We start from the raw sequence: 24,668 nt of genomic DNA, 5'->3' as shown, positions 1-24,668 counted from the left end.
CCCCCCTACTCCCCCATCCTGAAGCCCCCTGCTGCAGGGGACCTAAGGGGACCAGGATGCCACCTCGCCCCTCAGTGGGATCTCTGTCCCTTCCAGGATGAAGGTCCACGTGCCCACAGGCTTTGCTGCCTTCCCTTGTGAGTTAATACACGTGCCCGAAAAGTGGGTGAGGTTCAAGTACCCGAAACTCATCTCCTATTCCTACATGGCCCGCGGGGGCCACTTTGCCGCCTTTGAGGAGCCGGAGCTGCTGGCCCAGGACATCCGCAAGTTCGTGGGGCTGCTGGAACAGCGCTGATGCCCGCGGGGCTGGCCGCCCCCCGCAGGCTCCCTCGCCCACAGCTGCCCCCTGCCTCCCAGGGCCGCTCCCCAGGAGCAGGGAGCCCCCGGTCTTCTCTTGGCGATGATGTACACCCCCACGCCCGTCCCCCGCCCCTGCCGTCCCCCCTGCTCACTGCCTGCACGCGCGCTCCCACACGCACGTCAGCAATGATAAATGATTTTATTTCTAAGAGTGACTGGAGCCAGGTGACATGGGCATGCCCCAATCCCACGGGGGTACCCCCCCCTCCGGCAGCTGGCCAGTCTGCGGTCTGGGTTGGGGAGGGCACCCCGCTCAAGGACCCTTGCTGGGAAGGGCGGGACAGGCCCGCGAGCCACCAGGACGGTCTACCCCCTCCCAGTGTGCTGGGCAGCTCAGAGCAGGGAGCAGGGCCTGAGGCTGGGTGAGGCTGGGGTGGGTCGCAGGGGGCCTGGGCCATACCCCACCTGGCCCCCTGTGTCTCTGGCACCCCCTGGAGGCAGTGGGAGGCTGCCAGTCCCCGTCCCGGCAGGGAGAAAAAGGAAGGGGCCACCTGTCCTTCCAGCCGGGGTCACAGTCCACCCAACCCGGACTGGCCCACTGCCTCCCTGCGGACTCTGGGATCGGAGGAGGAGGGCTGGATTCAGAGAGGGGGGAGCTGGAATGAACCCCAGCCATCATCTGGATCCCATCTCCAGCCTGGATCTGCTACGGGCTCTTTGGTTATCTGCTGGTTGTGTGCCCAGAGCTGGGGGCTCCGAGGGGGGCTTCTCCACTGTTCCACTCTCCCTCGTACCTGCTGCCCCGCGGCTGTGACCAGAGAGGCCGCCGCTCACCACCCGAGGGAAGTCCCAGCCTGTCGTCCTCGGCCAAGGGCAGGAGCACCTTTCCCGTTCCAGCTCTTGAGAGCACTTGTGCTTAAAAGAAGGTGGGACGTCATCCTGGGCTCAGCTGGGGCCCGAGTCAAGCCGCTTTCCCACCTGCGTCTTCTTTCCAGCTCCGAGCCTGGCCCGGCTGCCCTCAGGCCTCCTGGTAGGCAGGCGCCCCGCTGTCACTGTCCCCAGGGTCCCGGGCTGGGCACTGCCCAGGGACGGTCCCGCTGATGCTGTGGATGGCGCCGTAGGTCTGCTGCTGCTGTGGGGACAGGGCTGTTCTCTCCGAGGACAAGCCGTTCAGAATCCGGGGCTTGTAGGGCTGCCAGAAAATGCGGTGCCTGAGTGCTCAGAGTGGGGAGCCGGGCATGAGACTCTGGACCCGGTCCTCCCCCACTCCCCACTGGGCCTCCCCAGAGCTAGGCTGAGAAAGCGGTTCAGGCCATGCACCCGCCCTGCCTCCTCCCCTGTCTGCAGAGGCAGGTGTCCTCCGGGGAATGAATCTGAGAACCTTCTCTCTCCTGGGGCTGGACTGAGGACCGCCAGCCAGCCATACGAGCACCTGAGCCTGGGGAGGCAGGGGCTGGAGAAAAGACTGCCCTGACCCTGTTCGGGGAACCTGGGGGGCCTCACACGGCCAGCGCTGGGACAACCCTGTGTCCTGCTCACCCCCAGACCCCTGCCACGCTGCTCCGGGAAAGGCCCTAGCTCAGCAGGCCTTACACCCGCAGCGAAGGAGCCAGGACCGAAGCTGAAACGAGGGGCAGGGCGGCATCTTGGCCAAACGGGGCTTCACCTGCACAGGGATCAGCGACTGCTTATGGACGTGGCTTCCCCCGTGCAGGTGAAGCATCCCGCAGGACTAGGGATTCCTTCTGGAACCTTGGCTGCCACGTGATCAAGGCACTTGTGTGCCACCAGGAGTCGCTGATGCTCGTGGCCTGGGGAAGAAGCAGGACTCACCGTGAAGGGTGCTGGCCTGGGGGCCTCGGCCTCACTTCCTCTGCCACTCCCCGAGTCCTCCGTCTGCAGGCAAAGACTCACCGTGACCAACAAACCCATTTCCCCGAACTAGCACCCTCCAGACAAACAGATGATTCACACCCGGGATGACAGTACCGGCTGGCACCAGGCTCCCCGCAGCAGAGGATGGGGGGGTGGGCACGCGGGGAGCAGGGAAGAGGTGGGAAGGGAGCCCACACGTCGCACCCGGCCACCCACGCCTTCCCCGCGGATAAACACAGTCTGGAGAAGGCGGCCGACACGCTGGGGTGTGACAAGTTGGGGAGCGTCTCCCCCTCCCGGCGGCGGGGCCCCCACCTTGTAGTTCAGAGGGCTGAGGTGCTTGAAGCATCCGAAGCAGGTGTAGGCCACGCAGACCACGATGGTGAGCAACACGACCAGCAGGGTGAACAGGGTGAGGGGGGCCTTCAGGCCTGGGGACAAAGGGACACCAGGCGTGCTGGCGGGGGGAGGGCACAGCGGGTGCGGCAACCGTGTGTGACCTCTCCTTCGGCCTAGCCAGGAGCACCCGGGGCACCCGCTGAATGGCTGGCATTATCCCTGGTCAGATGTCAGGAACTGGGACCCCAGGTCAACGTTCCTCTGCGCGCCTGCTCGCTGGGCTGGCTCCGGGCGGGCCCCAGTGCCCCGGGCTGGGTGGGATGGAGGCCCCCCACCTGACTGGGGCACGGGCGCACCCCTGCTGCTTTTCTCATTTGCCCGAGAGCATCCACGTCTCCTGGGGCTCCCACAGTGCCGAGGACCCAGTCCCACCCGTGCCCCAAACGGCAGCCTGGCCCAGCCTGCCCCGCTCTGGCTCAGGCCCTCAGCGCAGATAAGGGGGACTGCCTTCTCTGGTCAGCTTCTCCACTGACTTGGGGTCACCAGGGTCCCCCGGGCTCCGGCCAGCTCGGGAGCTGGGCGGGAAATGCGGCCCCAACCGGCCCTACCCCAGGCACCGTGTTCTGATGGGACACCAAGGTGAGGGCTGGTGCGAAGGCGGGACTCTGAGGCCCAGGGCTGGCCCCTGCCCCCACCCCGCAGCCCCCCTCCCCCCCCCGGGCAGAAAGGCCCCTCACCCAGGCGCAGGAAGGAGAAGAAACAGAGCCAGAAGAGGCACAAGATGGGAGCGGCCAAGGCCTGGTTCACGGCGGCCAAGTGGATCCTCTTCTCCAGCTTGGCCGGGAGGTAGGCGAAGTAGAGGTTGTGCCGGTCCACCATGTGCTTCAGCAAGATGTAGATGAGGCCTGCGGAGGTGGGGCCGTGAGCCGCGGGCCTGGCTGGGCCTCCGCTCCTGCCTCCTGGGGCCGGCGAGCCGTCCGACCCCAGGAAGCCGAAGCAGGGCTAGATGCAGAACCTGACTGCTCGTGTTCTCCTTCTCCCTCTGCCCCCCTCCCCAGCTTCTCCCTGACCCAAGGAGTAGGGGTGTCTGCAATTTCGTCCCTAGGGAACATGGAAATTCTAGGGTCATTTTGCAGAAAGAAGCTGTTTTGCACCAGATGCCCGGCCTCAACGTCGTCCTGGGCCTTCCCACGCGAGTCCCCCACCATCCCGCAAGGCTCCCCTGCTCTCCTTCCCTTCCCCACCCACGCTGACCCCTTGCACCCCGCAGTCGGCAGGTGCCCAAGGGTCCTGCCCCAGGGGCAGCACAGAAGGCGGGCACTGCCTCTTTGATCATCTCATGCTCTTAACAAAACTGTTTTGGTTCTGAGGAGTAATGCTGTAGATTTTTTAAATAGTTCAAGAGCATACAGGAAAACTGAAACCTCCCCCTGCCCCGAAACCTCAGCTAGCAAGGCTGTCTCTTGGGTGTTCTGTTTCCTTCCAGAATCTTCCATTTGTCTGCAGTTCCTGATGTTCATTTTATTTAATTTTATACTTATTTATTTTGGTGCCAAAACCCGGGAACCTGATGTTTATTTTAGTGGCAAGACATTAACGATCCCCAGGTCAAATCCAGGGTCTACTCCTATGTCACACTGGGTGCTTCATCTGCGACGGGGGGACAGACAGCAGACCCGCCTGGCAGGCCTGTGTTGAGCGTGACGTGGGAGAACTCGGGAGGCGCAACGGCACGGGCCGGAGCCAGAGCGGGCGGTCAGCAGCAGGGCCGCTCAGGTGCCCAGATGGAGCGGGACTCGGGCCCCCGCCCCGGCCACTCACCGAACGGCGCGATGATGGGACAGGTGATGCTGTAGGCCATGACGACGGTGAAGACACACAGCATCCACGCGTACATGGCCCCGAACTCGTACTGGAACGCCTGGTTCTGGGTGGAGGGGGCGAGGAGCTCAGTCCGGGCCGCCAGGGGACAGCGCGATGACTCAGAAACAGGAGGCGCCCAGCTACCCCCACCTCTTGGGGTCCTTTCTGCCCTCTGCAGCCCCCAGCCTCACTGGGCTCCCACCCAGGCCACAAGAATTCGCGGGCCCCTCGTGGCTCTCTCGGTCCTATCACGTCTACCCAGCAGGCCCGGGGCCCCAGAGGGCAGAGGGCGGAGGGGATGCTTGGGACAGACGGGACAGTGACCCCCCACTCCGCGCAGGCTTCGGGGTCAGACCCCCGGGGAGCCACACGGCGTTGAGGCTGGGGTCCCGGGAGGCAGTCCACACCCGGCCCTGCCCGCCCTGTACCTGCTTGACGTTCCTGCGGTCAGCCGCCGTCTTGGCCACGAACATGCGGAAGGTGTAGAGGATCAGGCCGGGCAGCCGGAGCAGCTCCATCCCGTTGCCGATGAAGGCCGAGGCGATAACGTAGTTCACGAAGAAGGCGCCCTGGTCGGGCAGGAAGACGCACCTGGGAAGCCGCAGCGGGGGGGTCAGTGAGCCGAGGCCCAGGAGCCTCTCCCCCAACCACGGAAGGGGCCTCCATGGGGCTCATCATCCCTCTCCTCCCCGAGTGGCTCCGCTCTCAGGAACGTCGAGAATGAACGTCGAGAATGAACGAGAACTCCTAATGGAGTTTCGGCCTCAGGGATGAACCACGTTTCGGCACATGTGGCACAAAGTGGGTCAGCTCCCACGGTGCCCACCGAAGGCTCTGCCTGGCCTCGGCCCCACCAGGCGCCTGGGAGGGGTGCTGGGGAGGCGCTGGGCCTGGGATCGCAGGAGAAGAGGGCTGTCCGGGAGCACAGAATACCCGTCCCCCCACCCCCCGATGCAGCCGCAGCCACAGCCAGCCCCGTGGACCGTGTCCCCAGGACGGTGACTCCCAAATGCAGCGTGGCCCGTCCTTACTCCAGCCTGATGTAGGTCTCTGAGAAAGTTTTGTCGAAGAGCCACCGGAAGAAAAAATCTAGACTGGGGAAAAAAAAAAAAAAAAGAATGCGTGAGAATTTCTGTCCCCGCGCTCCCTGGGCTCGCGACACGTTTCCATGTGTCTGCGCTCTAAGCATCAGGCGGGACCTCCAAACCCACGTTTCTCCTCCAAGATGCTACTTACCGCTGCGTAACCGGTCACGGCCACTTAAAGTAAACAGAGTCTCCCTTCCCCAAGGGGACGGTCCGTTTAAGGAAGACAGACCGTATCCCCAGAAGAACAGCGAGCCAGCCCAAGGGCACCCCGAGTGAGGGGGACGGGTGTGAACGTCGTCAGGGATTTGCATGCACCCGCAGACCGCTTCCCTTCTCTGGGGACAGAGCTCCCCAAATGAGCCCCGGACGTGAATTCAGAGCGGGCGGCCGGTACCTGGTGAGGCCGAGGGACGGCAGGATCAGCACCATGAAGATCAGGAACATGTAGACTTTTGACATCATGATCCGGTTTTCTCCTGACCTGGGGGAGTCACAGGTGGGTCCTCCCAGTCCCCAAGCACTCCAGGGGCCCGGGAGGCCCCAGCTGGGGCCCGCTGCCCTGGGGGCGGGGCGGGCGCACGCCCTGCTCACTCACCTGGTCCAGTGGGACTCGAGCAGCGTGGAGTAACACACGATGGTGGGGAGCAGGGCCGAGAAGGACCACAGCAGCAGGGTCGGGAAGAACTGGCTGATGATGGGGTCCTGGAAAACAAGGGCCACCGAGGAGACAGGTGCAGGGGCCGTGGGCACGGCAAGGCGGTGACCTGGTCATGCTGCCCCCGCCCCCTCCGGAGCCGACGCTGGTACAGGGTAGGTGTTCCATCACGTTGGCTGAACAGGCCGTGACCGCCCTGGACATCAGATGTACAGCTCTTTGGAGCAAAGAAAGGAACTTCACGCACCACTGATCTCCCCTGGCTTCCCTACACACCCCACAGTGCCGCCAAGGGCAGCGGGCACCCCGAAGCCGGGGCCTCCCCAGGCCGCTCAGCTGCCGCCGGCCCGGCGGTGGCCCGATCCTGTGTGCGCCCGCTGCGCTCTCAACTGTGGTCGCACCGACCGACCGGCTTAGTACTTTCCCTGAGAAAACGAGCAAAACAACATAAAATCTCTTGACGTGGCGGATAGCAGGAGGACTCGGTAAGGCCAGTTTCTAAAAACCGCTACTGAACGGGCGGCACCTGGGGGCTCAGTCACTTGAGCCTCCGACTCTTGGTTTCAGCTCAGGTCGTGATCTCAGGGTCATGAGATCGAGCCCCACATCGGGCTCCGTGCCCACGGGGAGTCTGCTTAGAACTCTCCCTCTCCACCTCCCCCGCCCCTCCCTCAAATAAATAAATCTTTTAAAAAGTTACTGAATTAGATGAGAGTGAATGAAGGGACACCCAGGGACCAGAGATGCGGGAGGGGTCTGTCCTCAGAATGGCGGCAAGGCCCTGTAGATTCTGGCTTTACTACAAGAAACCAAAACCGGTGTACGGAGAACAGAAAAGGGGGCTCCACTCAGCCCATCGACCCTCCAAAGAACAGGCCTTCACCGTACATCCGAAGACCGCCGAAGGCGTGAACACTTACAGGCTTCGATTCTAAACAAAACCGCGTAGTGCCCGCGTGTGTTTTTGTATCAGACTAATACCACATCCGCTCAGAGGGCCCCGGCCACACGTGAGCTCGCCAGGCCGCCATCACTGGGCAGGGGCTTGCACCCCGCCGTCAGATGAAAATCCAAGGCTCAGAGCTCATCAGCCAGGCGACTGCAGGGCGAGGACCAGGGCCTCAGGCCGTCCAGCCCCTCGTGCTTTCCCAGAGCGTGAGGAACTGAATGCCAAGCGGAATTGGAAACAAGAAAATAGATTTTGGGCGACACTTCGGCAGAGCTAATTATGGGAAACCAATACCTTTCTACGCCGATGCCCATTTAGGGAGTGTTTAGCTATTCTCCATTTATCTACGAGTTTAAAAAATCATTTGTCTCCTACCTAGACTCAACGGCTTTGTCACAAGATTATCGGAGGCTGGAACATGAAAGAAAAAATCACACCCTGTTGCCCCACTCCGTGGAGCACCTGTCACTCCTTCCTACCCAGCTCCCCCCCAGGTCAGGTGCCAGCCACCTGTCTGGCCTGGGGGACACGCTGGTGAGCTAAGCTGTGTCTACGGGGCCATTGGCGAGCCTTGAGCCTGATGCAGGGGTGAGGCGGCCCCAGCAGAGGCCCCAGGCGGAGCGTCCTCTGGGCCTGCGCACCGCTGGCCTCACCCCTGCTAGGAGAGGCTGCTCCGGTTCCACCCACCACGCCTTCTCGTCGCCAGCCTTGCAGGAGGGGCCTTGCAGCCTGGCCACTCACGTTCAGCTCATGGATGGGTTTGGTGACGTTGAACTTGTCGATGGTGGACAGGATGATGGAGGGCGTGGTCAGGAAGAACAGCCCCACGAAGAGAGTGAAGTTGATCCCCAGCCACTGGAACCACCAGCGGAAGCCCTGGATGGAGAGGTTCTTCCTGCAGAGCAGGGGACACAGGCCCCGGAGCCTTATCTCCCAGGCTCCGGCTGCCCACCAGCCAATGGCGCCCCCGGAGTCGGTGGGTCAGCAGGTCAAATTTAGACATGGCAAGACACCAGACGGAGGGCTCTGGCTGGGGGCTCGTCTCGACCTCAGTACAGACAAACGCTCTGTACTGACTTTCAGCTTCAGCCATGTCAAATTTGGGGTCCCTTTGGGCTCAGAGGGGAAACAGGCTATCCACCGCGAACATGACTACCCGGCAACGGCGTGGGGGCCGCAACCCACCACAGAGATACCACGAGCACCCAGTCAGACAACACGAGGCTCCGACCCAGTACGTCTCGGCCATGTCGTCAATGCTTGGTGACTAGCGACACAGGCTCCCCAGCAGGGCCAGGGGCTGGGTGCAGGGAGGGGGAGGTGGGAGACCGAGGGGCCTGGGCCCCACTGCAGCCTGTCCTGGGCTCTCACCCCAAGAACAGATGGACAACACCCCCCCCCCCAGTTTGGTAAGCCCTGTGACACGAAGAGCTGAACTGTCAGGGGCCAAGCTAGAGCCAGTGGAGACAAGCACCCAAAGCTCGCTCTTGGGACGGGGTGCGGGGGAGGGGGAGACTGAGGCCAACCATGCTAGGTTCTCTGCTGGGGCTGCCCTCACCCCCAGCATCACGCTCAGGGCTCGCCAATGGCCCTCGTGGACACAGCTTAGCTCACCAGCGTGCCCCCGGACCAGAGAGGTGGCTGACCCCTGACCTAAGGCTGCACGGTGAGGGGGGAGGGTACAAAAGCCCGGAGCCACTGAGCTCACGGAGCTGCTGAGCCTTGCAGGGGGCCTGTCCCAACCAAGTCACACACACACTGTGTTTCAACGATACTAAGTATGAAAAAGAGAAACATCTCAACTAAAAAATAGCTGATCACATGTGGAAATGATACTGTTTTAGATACTTCGGGTTGGCTGGAGTGAAGTGGGGGGACGTGGACACCCCTCACGCGCACACATCCCAGAGAAGAGCAGGGGCCGCGGGCGGACCTCCCTGACCTCCAGCTCACGCCCAGGCTTTCTGGTGCCCGGGCAGCCCCAGCAGGCCCAGGGGCCTCTGTCCCACACCTGCCCGGCCCCGGGGCTCACCAGCATATGTCCTCGGGGTAAGTGGCAAAGGCAACCGTCCACTTGGAGGTGCGGAGCTCCTTGCTGCAGGATGACGGCTGGGGCTCCCCTTTGCACTGCAGGTTCTGACACTTGCAGGCGTTGAAGTCTTTCAGGATGCTGCCGGGAAAAGCACCAGCAGTCAGGGTCTGGACACCCCAGGGACCCCGTACAGATCTGGCAGATAGGACTCAGCGAGAGCGGGGCCCCGGGGCACAGGACCTTGGCTTTTTTAGTTTATTACAGGTGATGCTAAGGAAAGCCGTGCCCGGCCCCCTCTGGGGAAGATTCTAATCCCCAGAACAACCCGGCAAGCCAGGGAGCACTTCGGCTTTACAGATAGAGAAACTGAGGCTCTGCCACTTAGGTATGCGCCCCATCCGTCTGACTCTGCCTCCCACGCTGTTGCACGGCCTCGACCCACAGCTCCTCCCCGGGCCACCCCCTCCGCCCGCCCCACAGGCGGGCGCACTGTGGGCACATCCTGCAGCCAGGCCTGGGTCTCAACGGCCCTTTCTCCCCAGCTCCTTCCCACCCTGACATCCTCCCCAGGACGGCCACCTCAGCCCCTGCCATCTCCGTGCCCCCCGCTCCTGCCTCGGAACACCCTCTTTCCATGAGCGCCCTTCTGGCTCTAGCTCACGGCAGAGTCCGTTCCTGGGTCTGTGCTGCCCGCAGAGAAGGCAGGGGAAGGGGCATCTGTGTGGCCACCTGCTGTCCCCAGCGCTCTCCTGACCCCAGCCATGAGACTGCTCTGGGAGCTAGCTCCCCGTGCCAGCCTGCACCCTGCAACCCTCCCCAGGCCTCGGCTCTGCAGCAGGGGGTGTCCCGAGTGCCCAGGAGTGTGTGCATTTGTACGAGGACGGGCAGCCTGGGCACAGAAGAAGATCTGAGGTCCAGAGTGGCTATCTGAAGGAGGGGGGCATCTGTCCCGCCAGGTGGAAAGCGGGACAGAGAGGCAACGGGATCCCTGGGGCAGCTGGTGAGAGCCCAGCGGGACACTGAGGCCTTGTCAACCCCAGAGGGGCTCAGAAGAATCACCCCCACCAGCTGTCACACAGACAAGGGCTCAGACAACGGAGGGACTGCGGCTTCCCGAGCCACACCACAGGAAAGAGATGAAAATGCCACCGGCAAATCGCAGGGATGGATCCGCGGGACCACCTGCATCCGACAGGTGGGGGGGGGGACGGGCGTCGGCCAGAGAAGGGTCGCACTCACTAGGTGGCCATGGACTTCTCCTGGAAGGTGACGAAGGCCATCCCCAGCGGCCGCTCCTGGACCCGGCACTCCTCCTCCGCGATCCTCTCGGTCAGCCTGTCCTTCAGGCGCGTGTAGTAAGCGACGGCATCCTCCTGCCAGCGGACACACCCCCCCGGTGACCATGCGGACCCATGTAGGGGTCAGGGACCCCGCGGTGCGCTCCTGCCGGGGCCAGGCCTCACCCACTCACACCCCGACACTTCGCAGCAGCAGAACTGGCCACAGGGCTTGGGGTTGATGAGGGTCCACTGGCCGGTCTTCGCCCGCAGGTTTGCGTAATAGCTCAAGCTCTTCTCCGTCTTCTTCCTGCGGGGGGGGGGGGGGGGGGGGGCGAACGTCAGCCCTGCGCTGACCCTGTGGCGCGCACCCCACTGCCCCCCTCCAACCACCGGCTGCCACCAGACCCGGGAGTTCAGCTTCCTGAACAAGAGAGGGCTAGAGCCGCCCTCCTGCCTTCCCGACCGGGAGCTCCGGGGCCACGGCCAGCAGGAAGGAGGGTGTGGTCTCCGCGGGGTAGGGGGTCCCCGTGCCGGCCCCCCCTTACCTCTCCTGGCACAGGTACAGCAGCCTGGCCACGTTGTAGCACAGCTGGACGTCCAACACCTCACACGTGGGATACGCATCCCTGTGCCCGAAAGATGCCCGTTGGAAAAGAGGACCCCCAGGCAGGAGAGACCCCCAAGTCTCCAAGGCTTTTTTTTTTTTTTTATGCCAACAGAGACGTCTTTCCTCTTTGTCTTTTATCAAAGGGGGAAATTTCGAAATTTAATATGAAGAGGCCTTTTTTAGTAGCATGAAAGTCACTGCCTGCAAGTGACGGGTTTAGACCGTCACGGCTGCAAAGCAGCAGGCGCTTCCGGCCAAGGCTGAGCACCACTGCTGACGTCCCCCACCCACCCAAAGGAAGAGACTTATCGTCGGCCCTAGGTCACGTCGACCTTGGACCATCACCGAAACCCTGTCCAGTCTGTGATCCTTTTGAAGGTCGCAGACCTTTCGGGTTTAATGAAAGCAAAGGACCCTCAGCCCAGGAAACGTGGCACACACGTTCACCATCGTAGTAAGACCATATCTGCTCGTACGTAGCCCGTGCATGTCCCTGCTATGGACCAGAGACCGTCAGACGATTAATTTAATCCTCATCATAACGTGGGGGGGTTTCAACCCCATTTTCCAGATGAGGAAAATAAGGGTCAGAGAGGTTATGAGACTTGTGCCCCAGGCCACACAGCTAGTGGCTGTCGGAGCCACAATCTGAACCCAGGCAGCCCGGCGCCACGGCACGACATTCCCTCCCCAGACAGACAAGGTCCCCACCCACCACATGGCAGGCACCCTTCTGGGTACATCTTAGTGAGAGAGACAAAGCCCACAGGTACGTTCGTCATGGATTTAAACAGCAGGACGAGCCCGGGTCCCAGGAAGAGCGCCGGAGTTGGGAAGAAAAGCCCAGCGTAAGCGTCCCAGCAACAGGGCAGATGCCCACGTAGGTCCCCAGGGACTGCCACAGCCTCGGCCACCGAAAGGGCCACCTCAACTAGGAAAGCTCCGACCCAGTGTCTGGATGGGAAGGAGGGGGCTTTTCTTTTCTCTTTAAGGTCATACATCAAGCGAAACGATTGTTTTCAAATGTTGCCCAGCAGGCTGCTCGGGAGCTGTTTCAATAACAGAAAAAGGATGCCCGTATCCGGTATTTACATAAAATGATATTTCTAAATACTCGGGGTTTCTGAAGAGGTTAGTCAATAAATCGTAACCGCTCATCTGACAACTGCGTGTAGCGTTCTTCATGGACACGGCCAAGTGCCACCGTCCTGCGCCCCGGGCCGCACTGCAGACTAGTGACGCTGAGCCGCCGCGGAGGGAAGACAGAGCAAAGCCTGGCTCCCTCGCCCGCAGCCCGGGGGTTCCAGGGGCCTCTGCACCTGCTCTGCCCCACCCGCCCCTCTCCTGATGCTCCGTTGCCAGCCCTGCACACATCCCCCCCGCCACCTGCACGAGTCCTGGGGGCAGGTGCTCAGCGGGGGCTGCTGGGAAGCAGGTCCTCCCGGGGAGAGCTTGGACCCACTGACTGGTGAGCTCTGTGAAGACAGGGCTCTGGACACAGGTGTCCCCTCACCAGACACCTGCGAGGGGAAGGAGCCAGCCCCAGGCCCTCCCCTCCGGAGACCAGCTGTGTCTCGGGCACCGGGCTCCGCACAGCTGATGCTGAGAAGCCCAGGGCAGACCATCTTCCCTGTGCTCTTGAGGTGTTTATTTGCCCCCACACCCTGGCCTCTGCTCCAGCTACTGCGGTCACACAGGATGGCCATGGTGGCTGGCAGAGGACAGGCCACCCCAGCAGGAACCCTTCCACGGCACCAGCAGCCACTTGATGCTCATGTGGCAGGGCCAGGCCCTTCTTGAGGTCCCCGGGTGCCCGAGCAGGAGACAGAATTCTCCCCTAAGGCACCTGTCCCACCTGCGGCCCTGCTCACCGGAAGTGGTTCTCCACGGTCTCCTTCTTGGTGTCTCTGGGGAGGCCCGTGATGAACAGGGTCCGCCTCACCTGCCGGAGAAATGCACCAGGGAGAGAAGTCACCGGGACAAGTCCGTCTGCAGACGGGCCCCGCTCTTCCTCCCTGTCCAAGCCCCTCTGAAGAAAACAGCAGGAGCTCGGAAGGCTCGGGTGCTCTCCTGCCGCCTGGCAGAGCCCCGACGGATGCTGTCCTGTAGCATCGTCTTCCAGGCTGTACCACAAATACACTTCCAAAGCAATTCCACAAGCCTCCCTTGCATGACGAGAAAGGGAGAAGGAACCCAGAGAGGGCGAGTGACTCAAATGGGGTCACACAGCAGATGAGAGGAGGACCCGGGCCTGGAACCAGCTCACAGACACTCCTCCTCCCCCATCGAGCTGTGGGCTCCAAAGAGAGAGGGCTGCTCGCAGTCCCAACTTCCGAGAAGGGACTTAGAATCAGCAACTACAAGCCCGAACCCCACAATTTTCAGGGCCAGTTGGCGAAACGGAGGGGGGAAATCCGTGTTCTAAAATAATCAGAAATTTTTTACAAAAGCAAATGTCATTCTTGAGCACAGCCATGCCAGGTTCCACGGAGACCCACTATTCAAGCTCACTGCCCCCGAGTCCCGGGCATACGGCTGGGGGCGCCGCTCGGCTCTGGCTGCCCCCTGCGCCCCCAGCTGCACTCACCAGGCTCTCCTCCTTGTACCGGATGGACTGGGTGTGGTGCCGCATGAAGGCCACGGTGAGGATGAGGTAGAGGACAGCGAAGATGGTGTGCAGCCAGAGAAGGTCGTTGCTGGGGGGGGGGGGGGGGACCAGCTGCCATCAGGGCTGGGCTCCCAAGCCGGGGTGGGGGTGCAGGGCTGAGGCCGGGGTCCCCTCACAGTGCCGAGCTGAGGGTCAATGGCTCCATCCCAGCAGATGCCTCCAACAGAGGCCTCGTGGCCAGTGCCCCTTTAGAGCAGGCGCCGTCCTGACAGAAGGACCCAGGCCCACAGGGTCCTCCGTGTCTTCTAGAACCCCCTGCAGAACAGTCGCTGCCCAGGCCACACGCACTGGCCGCGGAGGGGCTCTCATACGTCGGCGCAAGGGCTGAGGGCTATCTGGCCCATCCCGGGCTCTGGAACCTGCCTTCCCTTTGGTCCCCCACTCTGCACCCCCACAGCCCCCACCCCATACTCACTCGGTCTGCAGGTTTGCTATCGTCGTCCTCCCAAAACTGTAAGGGTCTTTGTCTGCAGAGAAGAAGACACTTAGTTCCAGGGTCAGGCTAGGGGAGGGGGAGGGGCCCGGCAGGAGACCCTGACCAGCCGTGCTGTCTTTTCAGAGCTCCCACCAACCAAGGCCTCTGCTGCACCGACAACTTCTTCCCAACCCCCCATGTGGGGAAATCAACGTTCGAATCTGAGATTCCTGCGACATTCCTTGAGACGTCTAAGGTCATCCTAAGCTGAGAATCACGGGGCATAAGAAGTGGTGCCTGGCCGGCTCCGTTGGCAGAGCGGGCGACTCTTGTTCTTGGGGTCATGAGTTTGAGCCCCACGGTGGGTGGAGAGATTACTTTAAAAAAAAAAATTAAGAAAAAAGAAAAGAACAGAGTGGATTCGTGATGGCGTTTTGGAAGCTGGCTTCCTGCGGTTGCTTGGAAACACTGTTCCACGCTCCGATTTTGACTCTGAGCATCAGGAACGTTTTCCAGATCCACTCATGATGGCCTCCTGATTGGTGGGGGCAGGAAAGTGTAAAACACTCTCCAAAAGCCCCTGATTCAACAGATCTCGGGGTTTTATTCCTCTTACTCAGAATCAGAAATTGACAAGGGGGCCCCAGCTCTTGGCTGGGGGTTGGGGGGGTTCTTCTCCAGACCTTTGGGCAGAGGGGAGAGTTCCGAGAGTCACCCCGAGGACTCATGTCTGAATGGGAGCATGTGTCCTGGGGTTCCGCCCTATCACAAGGTGCCCCATGGCTCTGCCCGGGCCCAACTCAGGACGAGGGGTCATTACCCAGCAAGTCCCCCGAGAGGTTGACAGGCAGGATGATGCACAGGGACAAGCAGCTGACCACCACCAGCAGGACGATGAGGTGTCTCTGGAAGGACAGGTAGTGGATGGCGTCCTCCCCACACCACTCCAGGATCTGGTCATCGCTGGCCAAGACACGCACATGGAACCTCAGTGAGCGGCAGCAACAGGCCAGCCACGGGTGACCTCACTTAATCCTCGGGACCATCCCAGGAGGCGGAGTCCCATCCCACCCCCGCTGCTCTACATACGAGGACACGGAGGCACAGCTAGCGTCCCGGGTCACACGGCTTGTGCAGACACGGCTAGGAGGGGACTCCGTAGCCTGCCCCGTTAGCCCCGCACCACGCGCCCGGGAAGCTGCCATCCCCAGAGCCATCTGTGCAGGGGCGAGGTGCGGAAGCTCAGCTACCCCGCAGCCCCTCCCTGCTGCTATGAATAGGCAAAGCCCCTGACAACAGGGCGGCTGGGGCTCTCCTGCTGCCAGACTTGCAGCCACCGCTCTTTCCGCGGGCTCCCCCTCAGGCAAGCCGCGAGGGAGAGGCAGTGGGGGAGCCGGTCCTTGAAGCATTCGGGCTAGGCCCTCTGCTGCCCCAACTTCTCCCTGCGTCCTGCCTGGGGGCGGGGGGGGGGGGTGCAGGGGCCCCACAGGTGCTCCACCCTTTCCTGGGTGCCATATTTGGAAGCTCCAGCTGGCTTGGGGACCTGGAAAATTCCAGGGGCCGACAGCCAGATTTCCGTGCCACAGAAGCAGACAGGGGAATCTCCCTCTTTCCTACTCTCCTGGCAGGGAGGTGCCCCGGGGGTCCGGCTTCTGGAAGGAAGACGGGACCAAGTAGTGAATGAATGAGCAATTCTCATCCACAGTGTTTCTGGGACACGTCTCTGACTTCCCCATCTTGTTGGGATCTTGCTGGGAAAGGGAATTCTAAGGAACCTGTGGGCCTCTTTGAATGTCGGTTGTAATGTTGGCCGTGAGCAGCTGTTAGAATTAAATTGTAGCCTCAAAAATGTCAGTGTTGTCCTTTCTGGGACAGGAAAAGAGGAGAAAAACCCAGGGAGTTGAGATGGGAAGCACATCTGACACAGCATCGTGGTGACAAAGCAGGATATAGGGCGGTCCCCAGGACAGCCTCTCCATGAGAAATGCGTGTCCATGCAGGGGAGGGGGACTGAAGGGGACACAGAACCACAAAAACAGGGCACAGGGAGAGGAGCCAGCTGTAGAGCAGATCTGCCCACAGCCTTCGCGGGTTACCATGGAAATGATGAGTCAGAGTCCGGTGCTGCCCTGCCGGTCCAGGGGGGTGGGGTCCCCAGCCCAGGGGCAGGGGCATGGCCTGAGCCCCACCCCGCCACCGCCTCCTAGAGTAGCCAACCCAAGAACACGCCCTGGGCATCTCTCAGGGGGAGGATTCTAGGTGACCTCAAATTCCTTCTTACTGATTCTTTTCCTTCTGCTGTATGACTTCCAGCCTCAGGAGAATTGCCTCCTAGTGACGCGATTTGGCGGTAGTGGAGAAGGGTGGGGTTGGCAAACCCACCTCTCCCACCACGTCACCCTGGGCCCCTTGTACAGTGGGGAAACTGAGGCCCACAGACAGGGCCGTCCCCGGCATCCCGTAACTGCCGTGTATCACCAATTCCGAGAGGTCCTTCTCACGTCTCGGCACTCTGAAAGGGAGCCCCCACGATCGCTGCAGACCCTAGCTTGCTAGGATTTTTCTCCGCAGGCCCCACATTTTAAAAACAAGTCAGCTTTCAACCCAGTGAGGTGAGTGTACTAAAGCATCGTTATTTCTCCTCTTTGCACTACATCAGACACGGAAGCCCGCCGGGAAGAGCCTCCTTCCAGGCCTGCCGGTGTTAAATACTAAGGAGCCACTGATCCTGCCTAGAGCACAAAAAATTAGTTTTGTGGGCTTGTGCAGGGGCTGTCTGGGGCCCCCTATTCTCAGCCCCCCATACTGCTTTGGACCTGAGCCGAGAAGCAGCTAAGAGACCCCATCTCGGGCTTGGGCATTTTGGCTCTTTCCTCCTCACTGGTCAAACATGCAAAAACCCACCCAGACAAAGATAAACACTCCCCCACTCCCCCCCACACGCAGGCACCGGTGCCCCCGGGCTATACTCACTGCAGGCGGAAGATGGCGGTCAGCCAGGGGCAGCATCCCTGCAAATGCAGACAGCGGGGGTCAGCCGCGAACGTGTGTGTCTCTGGGAGGCAGATGTGATCGTCTATGACATTAAGTAACCACCCCTAAGCTCCCACGGTGTGAAAGCAACACTTCATCCCAGATTCAGCAAGCTACCGCATGTCCCCAAACCGACAGGGTCTCCATGCTCCCAGTCCTCTGTGACAGGCACCCCATGCCTGTAAGAACCTCTTACGCTCTGACGATCTGCGGAATCATACAGGCTCCAGGGGCAAATGCTAAACTTGAAGAGAGAGCTGACGGGAGCTCAGGGCAGCCATGGAGAAGCTTCTGTGGGCTTCTGGTTGGTTGTCCCGAATGACTGGCTGAGACGTGGGACAGACGCAGGGAAACAAGCCTCACGGATGGGACAGTCCACCCCGGAGTGGGGTTATGGCGGGAAGAGGGGGTCTGTGGGTTTTACAGCCCATGGCGTCTCTTACACATAATTCTCCCTCAAGCTGGGCTGTCCCCCCGGCCAGGAGACACATGCATTCAGTCGTCATCCGTTCAGGGCAACAGGGCCGGGTAAGGCATGGTTCCTGCCCACATGTGGCTCAAGCCAGCAGCAAGTCAACAACAAGCTGTCACACTTGTCCCTGAGTGTGATCAGAGAGACGAGTGCTAGGACCACGGGGGATTCGGGAGCCCTCTGCCGGAGAGCTGTCCCGTCCTGGGCCCCCCAGCTGCGTCTTCCCTGCATACATCCTACATCCAGGGGGCTTGGTCGGTGCCGGGAAGAGCTGTCACCAGCACTGGCCACTCAGGACACAAGGTCCCGGGTCAGCTGCTGAACAGGTGCACGGCAGCCCTCCCCGCCCCCACCACGGCCGCGGCCGCACCGCTCCCCGCAATACCAACCAGCTCGCTTTCAAAATCTTGTTGCCCGAAAGAGGAAGACGATGACAATCTCTGGAATCTGGAGTCACTAGAAACACAAAAGGGAAGAAAGACAGAAAATTATTTTTCAAAGTCTACCACGGACGTCCAGTACGTTGCCGCCTCGTGGAGCTCCGGACCAAAGCTACGAGCCCTGCTCAAAGTCCGGCACGAAATGTCACTCGGCCCGTGAAACGTGCAGACAAGGGCGACGACCACACCTGGGCACGTGAGACGTGAAACTCTAGCTCACGGGGACGAGGGACAAGGGCTCGGGCGTTAGCGCCCTGGGGCCCCAGCACCGCGACGGGCCTACCTAAGGACGTCAGAGTGCCGATGTCTGCGGTCCGCATCCCGAGGTGTTAAATAAAACTTGGAACGAAAGCCGAATTTTATCCGACCTACGGCACTGCCGGTCGTAAGGGACGTATTTTGTGCCTTTGCTTTCACAAGTGCCAGCGCTGAGGCCGCAGGGAAGGAAGGTCTGGGTACACGCCGCGCCCCTCCCGCACGGACCATGTTTCAACACAACGGCCCGTGGAGCAAGAGCGGCGGGTGTCGCCTGGGGAGCGCCCGAGGAGGCCGGGGCGGGGGCGGCCTGGACACGCGTGCATTGCCCCCACGGCTTCCTATTCTGCATCTGACACAAGGTCCGGGCCGTATGGCAGCAGCTGGGGTTCGAGATGCCGTGCGCAGGCCTAGAATCCAATCCCCCCTTCGGGTGTCACGAGCTGTCAGAGCCCGGGGGGTCTGGCCAAGGGGGGCCCTGCTCCATCACAGACTCACCCGCCGCTGGCCGAGCAAGGGCCACCAGCCCACACCGACCCCGAGCGAGGACAGGGGCAGCTCCCCTAACCCGCCTCGCCTCGTCCCCAGCCCCAAGCTAGCTCATCTCAAAGAGGAGACACTTGAAAATATTCAAGGTGGGAAAGACAACTGGCACCCCTCTCAGGTGATGATGAAAGCCCCGCGTGGGCAAAGAGCTGGATTTCCTCCACAGCCTGAAGCCAACAGCACTTCTCGCACAGGCCTGGCAGCGACACGATGGAGCACCAGCGTCACGTGCGGGCCGCCAGCTGGTTCCAGTGACTCACACACACACACACACACACACACACACACACACTCTGAAGGTGATGTGTCTTGGTTACCTGTCTGCTTCTGACACCAGGGCAATGCGGCCATAATCCCAGAATCTCCTTCTTATGATGGAAAACACCAAAATTAAACACTAAAAGGAGAAAAGAAACCAAATCAGGTGACTTCTAATTAGAGAGAGTCAGATGTCTTAGAGGCAAAGCCCACTGGCCTCAGGTCAGCAAGGCTGGGAGGGCCCAGAGAGGGTGCAGAGCTGCCCAAGGCCACACAGCTCCACGGTCGGTCCGATGCTCTGCCCACCCCCTTTGCCGGCACCAGTGCCCGAGACACGACAGCCATCCACGCTGCGCTGGGCTTCCCCTGGCGTCCTCCTTGTCCCACGCATTGGCCCCGTTCTCTGCTCTCAGGGAGGCGTCAACAGCCACGACCTTCCCCAGCCCTGCCCAGCCTTCCTCTGCTCCTGAGCAGGAGGACAAGCTCCGGCCCCACAGCTGCCCTGGGGAGCAGCCTCCCTCTTCACTTGACACAGACGTGCGTGTTTAATGACAAGCCCCGGCCTGAGCCAGCAGCGGTGACACCTTTGCTTGATGTTTGGTTCTCCCGGAGGGGCCATGCCCACCGGTGCTGGGCCTCCACCAGCTGGGGCCCTGCGCTCATCCCTCTAACCCCTCTCGAAGATCTGTACATTCTAGCTCTCTCCTCCCTCCCCACACCTCCGCCCTGGCCGGGCCTCAGACCCGCTCTGGCCTCTCCCCGCTCCCTGGACAGGCTCCCTCCCTTCAAGGTTCAGGGGGGCTGAGAGAGAGCCATTTTTCATTAACACAACCCTGCCAGCCCCAGTCAGGAGCTGAGCTTCTAAATGTCGGTTCTGTCTCCCTAAAGCCAGCACCCCAGAGCGGCTGGGCGCCTGCTCGCTGAGGAATGAGCTCAAGGTGGGCGGGGAGGCGGCGATACCATCTCCAGACGCAGGTGACTCACGTCGCAGGGTAAACTTGAAGGCTGCGGGCAAGTGCCTGGCCTCCTGCCCAGGCCGCTGCCTTCTTGGGGTGTGGACATTTCCCACGCGCCCACGTTTTCCAGGCCCCTCTGGCTCCCAGCCGCACCCCAGAATGCCCCATGATAAAAATCCACTGCCGCCAGCAACTCCCTCCTCAGCCACGTCCACCTCCTGCTCCAGACGGCTCTCCTTGGCCCGCAATCTCCGGGGCCCCCTCCGTGAATCCCACCAACCCTCGACGCCATCCCCGCACTCCGATCCTCCCCCCGCCCCCCACCCACCGAGGCTCAACCCACAAATGGGTTTTGGCTCCAAGACCCGGAGCCCCTTCTCACAGAAGCAAGCAGAGGGGCATGCGGGTCCCATCGCAGCCTGGACAAGTCCGCAGCAGAGGAACAGGGGAGACCTGAATCCTCGGGAGAACTCCCCCCCTTCCCAGGAATAATCTTCGTGCCCGCTTATGTTCATACCCCCCCCTTTCTCTTGGGGCCCGCAGGCCACCCCAGTCCCTTCTCCCAGGCCCACCCAAGCCCAGCCTCTGGCCCAAAGCGGGGTGTCTACACCCTCCACCCCCGTCCCACCCCATTTACTCTGATGGGCTCTGTCACACATTGGGAGAAGACATCAGGAGGCACCGGCCAGCCCAGGGGCAGGCAAAGGAAGGTGTGTCTGACCCCAGTACCTGCCCCCTGGCCAAAGGTGGCTCGGCACAGGGCAGAAAGATGGTATAACTCACACCAGGGGGTGTTTGGGAACGAGGAGGTCTACACTAAAGAGAGGCCACTGCACGGGCCAGCTCTGAGTAGGGTGGGCCTTTTCCAAGGTCTGTCCTTTTCTCCACGGCTGACCCCCTAAGAGGCCCAGGACCCAGTGGGGACAGGAAGTGATGTTTCTAAGCTGGGAGGTGCGGCCACTCTAATTCGAACCCACACCTTCCATTCACACCTCTTGTCCCTGCGGATCCCTCCCCTCCCCAGGCCTCCCCATGTGACAGGCTGCTAAGCCAGGGGGACACTCGTCATCAAAGGCACAGCTACGCAGGCTCTTTCCCTGCAGAGCACAATTGGATCTTCTCCAGAAATCTCGGAGGTAAGAATCATGACGTCTGCTGTACAGAGGCCATGGTCACGGGTCACGGTCACAGGAGGTGAGCAGCAGAGCTGGCATCTACCCTCAGGTATGCCTGGCTCCTCACCTGACCTTCCCACAAGGCCCGGGGGCAGGGGGAGGGGGACACGATTCAGAAGGGGTCTCACCAGGAAGCAACCGACGTCTATGAGCAGGACTGTGGGGACGCCCCCGAAGGTGACCCCCTGCAGCACGGTGCTGTTTTTGGCCGAGTTGTAGCAGTAGGAGTCGTTGGGCTGGTCCCCGATGCCCAGCCGCTCGCGCATGGACACCGCCTGGGGCTGCCACAGCTCCAGGGGCGGGCGGCCGGTCATCGTGCCTGTCCTCCCTGGAGAGCAAACCCCAGCCAAGGCCAACCGTCAGGGCGTGGACCCCCTGCAGTCTCCCTGGCCTGCTCCGGCAGAGGCGAGGGGGGGGCAGCAGCAAGGAGTCAGGGAGCGCCGGACACCAGGCTCCACGCGCCTGGCAGAGCCCACGAGAATAGCTCCATTGTGGGAACAGTCCCAAGGGTCAGATGGGGGGGTAGGGTGGCTCGTCCGGGACACAGCTGGCAGCCTCCCCGGAGTGGGTGAAGGGGAAGGAGGGGAGGCCGGGCCTGCTAAGGAAGCATCCTGTGGGAGCCCCTGGGAGCTCTGGAGGGCAGGCGGGGGGCAGACGGGGGGAGATAAAGGTGGGAGGAAACACAGGAATGAATAAATAAGAGGGGACATCCAAGTATGCGACAGCGGTTGGTCCCCTGGCCACAGACAGGCCCCCGGCCCACTGCTCCCGGGACATCCAGCTGGGACCTCGGGCGCAGGCCACGCTACTCACTTGGAACTCAGGCTCGGGGGCTCTAGGGAGCTTGTCAGCGCAGAGTCGGCCGTCAGACCCAGCCTCTTCCTGCCATGCCACGCTCCCCGTCTGGCACGATGACAAACACATATTAGTTCAGCGAAGGCCCAGAAGGGGCAGCCAGAGGAGGCAAAGGCGGGGGGCGGGGGGGGCGGGGGAGAGATGGAGGAGGATGGGAAGGAGGGAGGGGGACTCCGCAGGGACCCCTGGAGCACACCCCCAGCTCTGTCGTCTCACCCCCACCCTCCTGGGCACCCTTGGTCTAACTGGAAGGCCCAGCATTCCCAAAGCAAATATCACTCCCGGCGGTTGTTGACCTTTCCTTTCCGAGGCTCCTGGCACCCCGTGAAGCTAATGGAAATCTCCGGTGTTTGTCTCCTGATACCCAAGGCCCCAGAGGTAGTGCCCAAGTTCTGGCCCCCTTCTCACGCTGCCTGTGGCTGAAGAGCCAGCAGAGACACTGGACGAGCCTTCCTCAAGCTCCCACCTCCCCACATCCGGCACGACTCTTTGTCAGGGGGCCCTGCTAGGTCTGGTATTTCTTTTTCCCTTTTTTTTTTTTAAGATTTTCTTTCTTTATTTGAGAGAGGGAGCGCATGAGTGGGGAGGGGGGCAGAGGGAGAGGGAGGGAGAGAGAATCTCAAGCAGACTCCCCACTGACGAGGACCCCGACACGGGGCTTGATCTCACAACCCTGAGATCACTATCTGAGACAACATCAAGAGTTGGACGCTTAACTGACTGAGCCCCCCAGGCGCCCCTAGCTCTGATATTACTAGCCTGTTACAGAAACAAAACTCTTGGGGACAAGAAGAAAAGGTACAGACAACCCAACCAGGTGTTTGCACTACCTGGGAATGCTGCTGGGGTGTGTATGGGGTGGCGAGCGCCACCTCTGACCCCTGGGGCTGGCTGGCTTGGGGACAGTCTCACACACACACAGGACAAGAAGCTCAGGAAGGGGATGGGGGTGGCAGGTCCGAGGACCTGGGAGGATCCCCCAGAAGGCTGAGTCACTTTCTCACCCCCATAAGAGACTTGGCGATGGCTGGAAGATATGAGGCCAGAGCCTTGGCGCTGGTGGCTCGGAACAGAGTCGCAAAGGCTACCTCTGGGAGACAGATCCTGTTGCTTTCCCTGCTCTAAATGTCACCCAGCGGCACCACCCCGACAGCAGGGTCCGGCCTGATACCATGAGGCCAGTGCCCGCCCCTCCCGCCCCACACTCACCAGAAGGAAGGGCAGAGGGCGCGTCCCCCCAGAGGCCCTCACTTGGAGCCGGCTCCGGCTTTGGCTCTGGCGCGGACAGAGGCAGCCCCAGCCACTTTCCAAGACGCCTCGGGCCTGCTACTCATTTCCTGCAGGGCCTTCCTGCCCCCAGGACCAGGGAGCACCAGCCTTCACAAGCTTCCCTAAGGAACACAGATGGCCCGAGTCACCGGGAGCCGCCGTTTCCAGGTTGGCGCACTGCCCTAGGCTCACACCTGCCCCAAGTCTCTGAGCTCAGACACCCCCAGGGGGCCTCCGGCTTTTCCCAAGGGGCTCCCCGACTCTGCTCTCCCCCCAGCCCCCAGAACTGGTTCTGGGCCCTCTCCCATGCTGCTTGCTCCTCTCTCCTCCTCCAACATCAGCAGCCTCTCCCCTCTTCTCTGGCTCCAGCAGCTGCTGGGGACTGGGGAGTGTCCACCCTACAGGGGCAGGGGTGACCGTGGGCTCCGGGTCAACCTCTGAGTCCAGGACCTCATCGGAGCCCCAAGGGCAGCTGCTGTCCAAGTGCTAAAGTCAGGAGAAGGAACACAGAACAGACACAGAAGGCCTGAAAGGTGACGTGGGAAGAAAAAAAATCACCCTCCTAAAACGCTCACAGAGGGAGTACTGTCCTTGGGAAGTGGCGGCTCGACCGGAGTTCTAGAAGAGTAGAGGCCCTGTGGGAGGAAGTTACCTGTGGCCTCCCTTCCTCCTTCAGCTCCAGGCACACCTCTAAGTCGCTTTCCTGCTGCCAAACAGGCTCCCCAGGGTGGATTTACAGAGTTGGGTAAGAGCTCGTGAGCTCAGCCAGCCAATACTGCCAGCCTGGGAGGGAGCCTCGGGGCGCCCCAGACCGTGGCCTGCCAGGTCAGCCCCTTCCAGGGCAGGCGCCCAGGGCAGGGCAGAGCTTTGGAGGCCCGCCACCGTCTCAGACCTTTCAGCTCAACTGTCCCTGTGCTATACACAGGTCACATCCAAGTTCTGCTGAAACATCCCGGTGCCTCCAGGACCAGCTCCCCTGCATCTTCCTGAACAGACAAGCTCTGACCTGGCAGCTGGGGGCACAAGCACCACAGGGCAGCCCTACCGGGCTGGGGAGGGGGCAGGGAGCTGGCTCAGTGGGGGGAGCCAGCAAGTAGGCCCCACGGCCGCAGGAGCCCGCCTGGCCCTGACTTCACCCACGGGCAGTCTTCCCCTATTTGTAGATCCATTTCCGTTCCTTGCAGAGAGCTTTCTAGTAACCCGAGGGTAGGAGAGGCAGGCTCACCGCCGCAACCCTGCAGCCAGGGGAGCAGCAGGTGACTCAGGACCCCCGCTCCAAGTTCATTCAGCCCGTGTGCACCCCAGTCTGGTCATAGCCATCGGGACGGAGGGCTG

General features: G+C 61.6%; 2 protein-coding genes across 7 annotated transcripts in view; one reads left to right on the top strand and one right to left on the bottom strand.

Moving 5' to 3' along the window:
- EPHX1 (epoxide hydrolase 1) overlaps positions 1 to 512 on the top strand; it is a 31,130-nt gene extending 30,618 nt beyond the window's left edge. For all 4 annotated transcript variants that reach the window (XM_026509505.4, XM_048224957.2, XM_044387968.3 and 1 more), the window contains exon 9: positions 97 to 512. In XM_026509505.4, coding sequence (XP_026365290.1) covers positions 97 to 298 — 202 coding nt within the window. In that variant the 3' untranslated portion in view covers positions 299 to 512. The remainder of the gene's footprint in view (positions 1 to 96) is intronic.
- On the bottom strand, positions 484 to 22,112 carry TMEM63A (transmembrane protein 63A). Of its 3 annotated transcripts, none has more exons than XM_044387967.3 (23): positions 22,023 to 22,112; positions 21,338 to 21,537; positions 19,138 to 19,217; positions 17,969 to 18,035; positions 17,048 to 17,085; positions 14,895 to 15,037; positions 14,075 to 14,126; positions 13,579 to 13,687; positions 12,863 to 12,933; positions 10,930 to 11,010; positions 10,568 to 10,691; positions 10,344 to 10,477; positions 9,105 to 9,242; positions 7,814 to 7,967; positions 6,064 to 6,170; positions 5,863 to 5,949; positions 5,412 to 5,474; positions 4,809 to 4,971; positions 4,339 to 4,444; positions 3,255 to 3,422; positions 2,494 to 2,609; positions 2,137 to 2,199; positions 484 to 1,514 (listed from the first exon to the last, which is right to left on the bottom strand). In XM_044387967.3, exons 2-23 carry the CDS (start codon positions 21,521 to 21,523, stop codon positions 1,353 to 1,355), a joined length of 2,412 nt encoding a protein of 803 aa, XP_044243902.1. In that variant the 5' UTR covers positions 21,524 to 21,537; positions 22,023 to 22,112; the 3' UTR covers positions 484 to 1,352. The 3 variants fall into 3 exon arrangements, with proteins under 3 accessions (XP_044243902.1, XP_044243901.1, XP_026365289.1); XM_044387966.3 differs by having other exon boundaries at positions 484 to 1,495; XM_026509504.4 differs by lacking the exons at positions 21,338 to 21,537; positions 22,023 to 22,112 and having other exon boundaries at positions 484 to 1,495; positions 14,895 to 14,979; positions 19,138 to 19,179.
- Positions 22,113 to 24,668: the final 2,556 nt, after the last annotated feature.

The sequence above is a fragment of the Ursus arctos genome, unplaced genomic scaffold, assembly GCF_023065955.2.
Source record: "Ursus arctos isolate Adak ecotype North America unplaced genomic scaffold, UrsArc2.0 scaffold_2, whole genome shotgun sequence".
Lineage (NCBI taxonomy): Eukaryota > Metazoa > Chordata > Mammalia > Carnivora > Ursidae > Ursus > Ursus arctos.
This window is presented reverse-complemented; position numbering and strand designations above follow the sequence as displayed.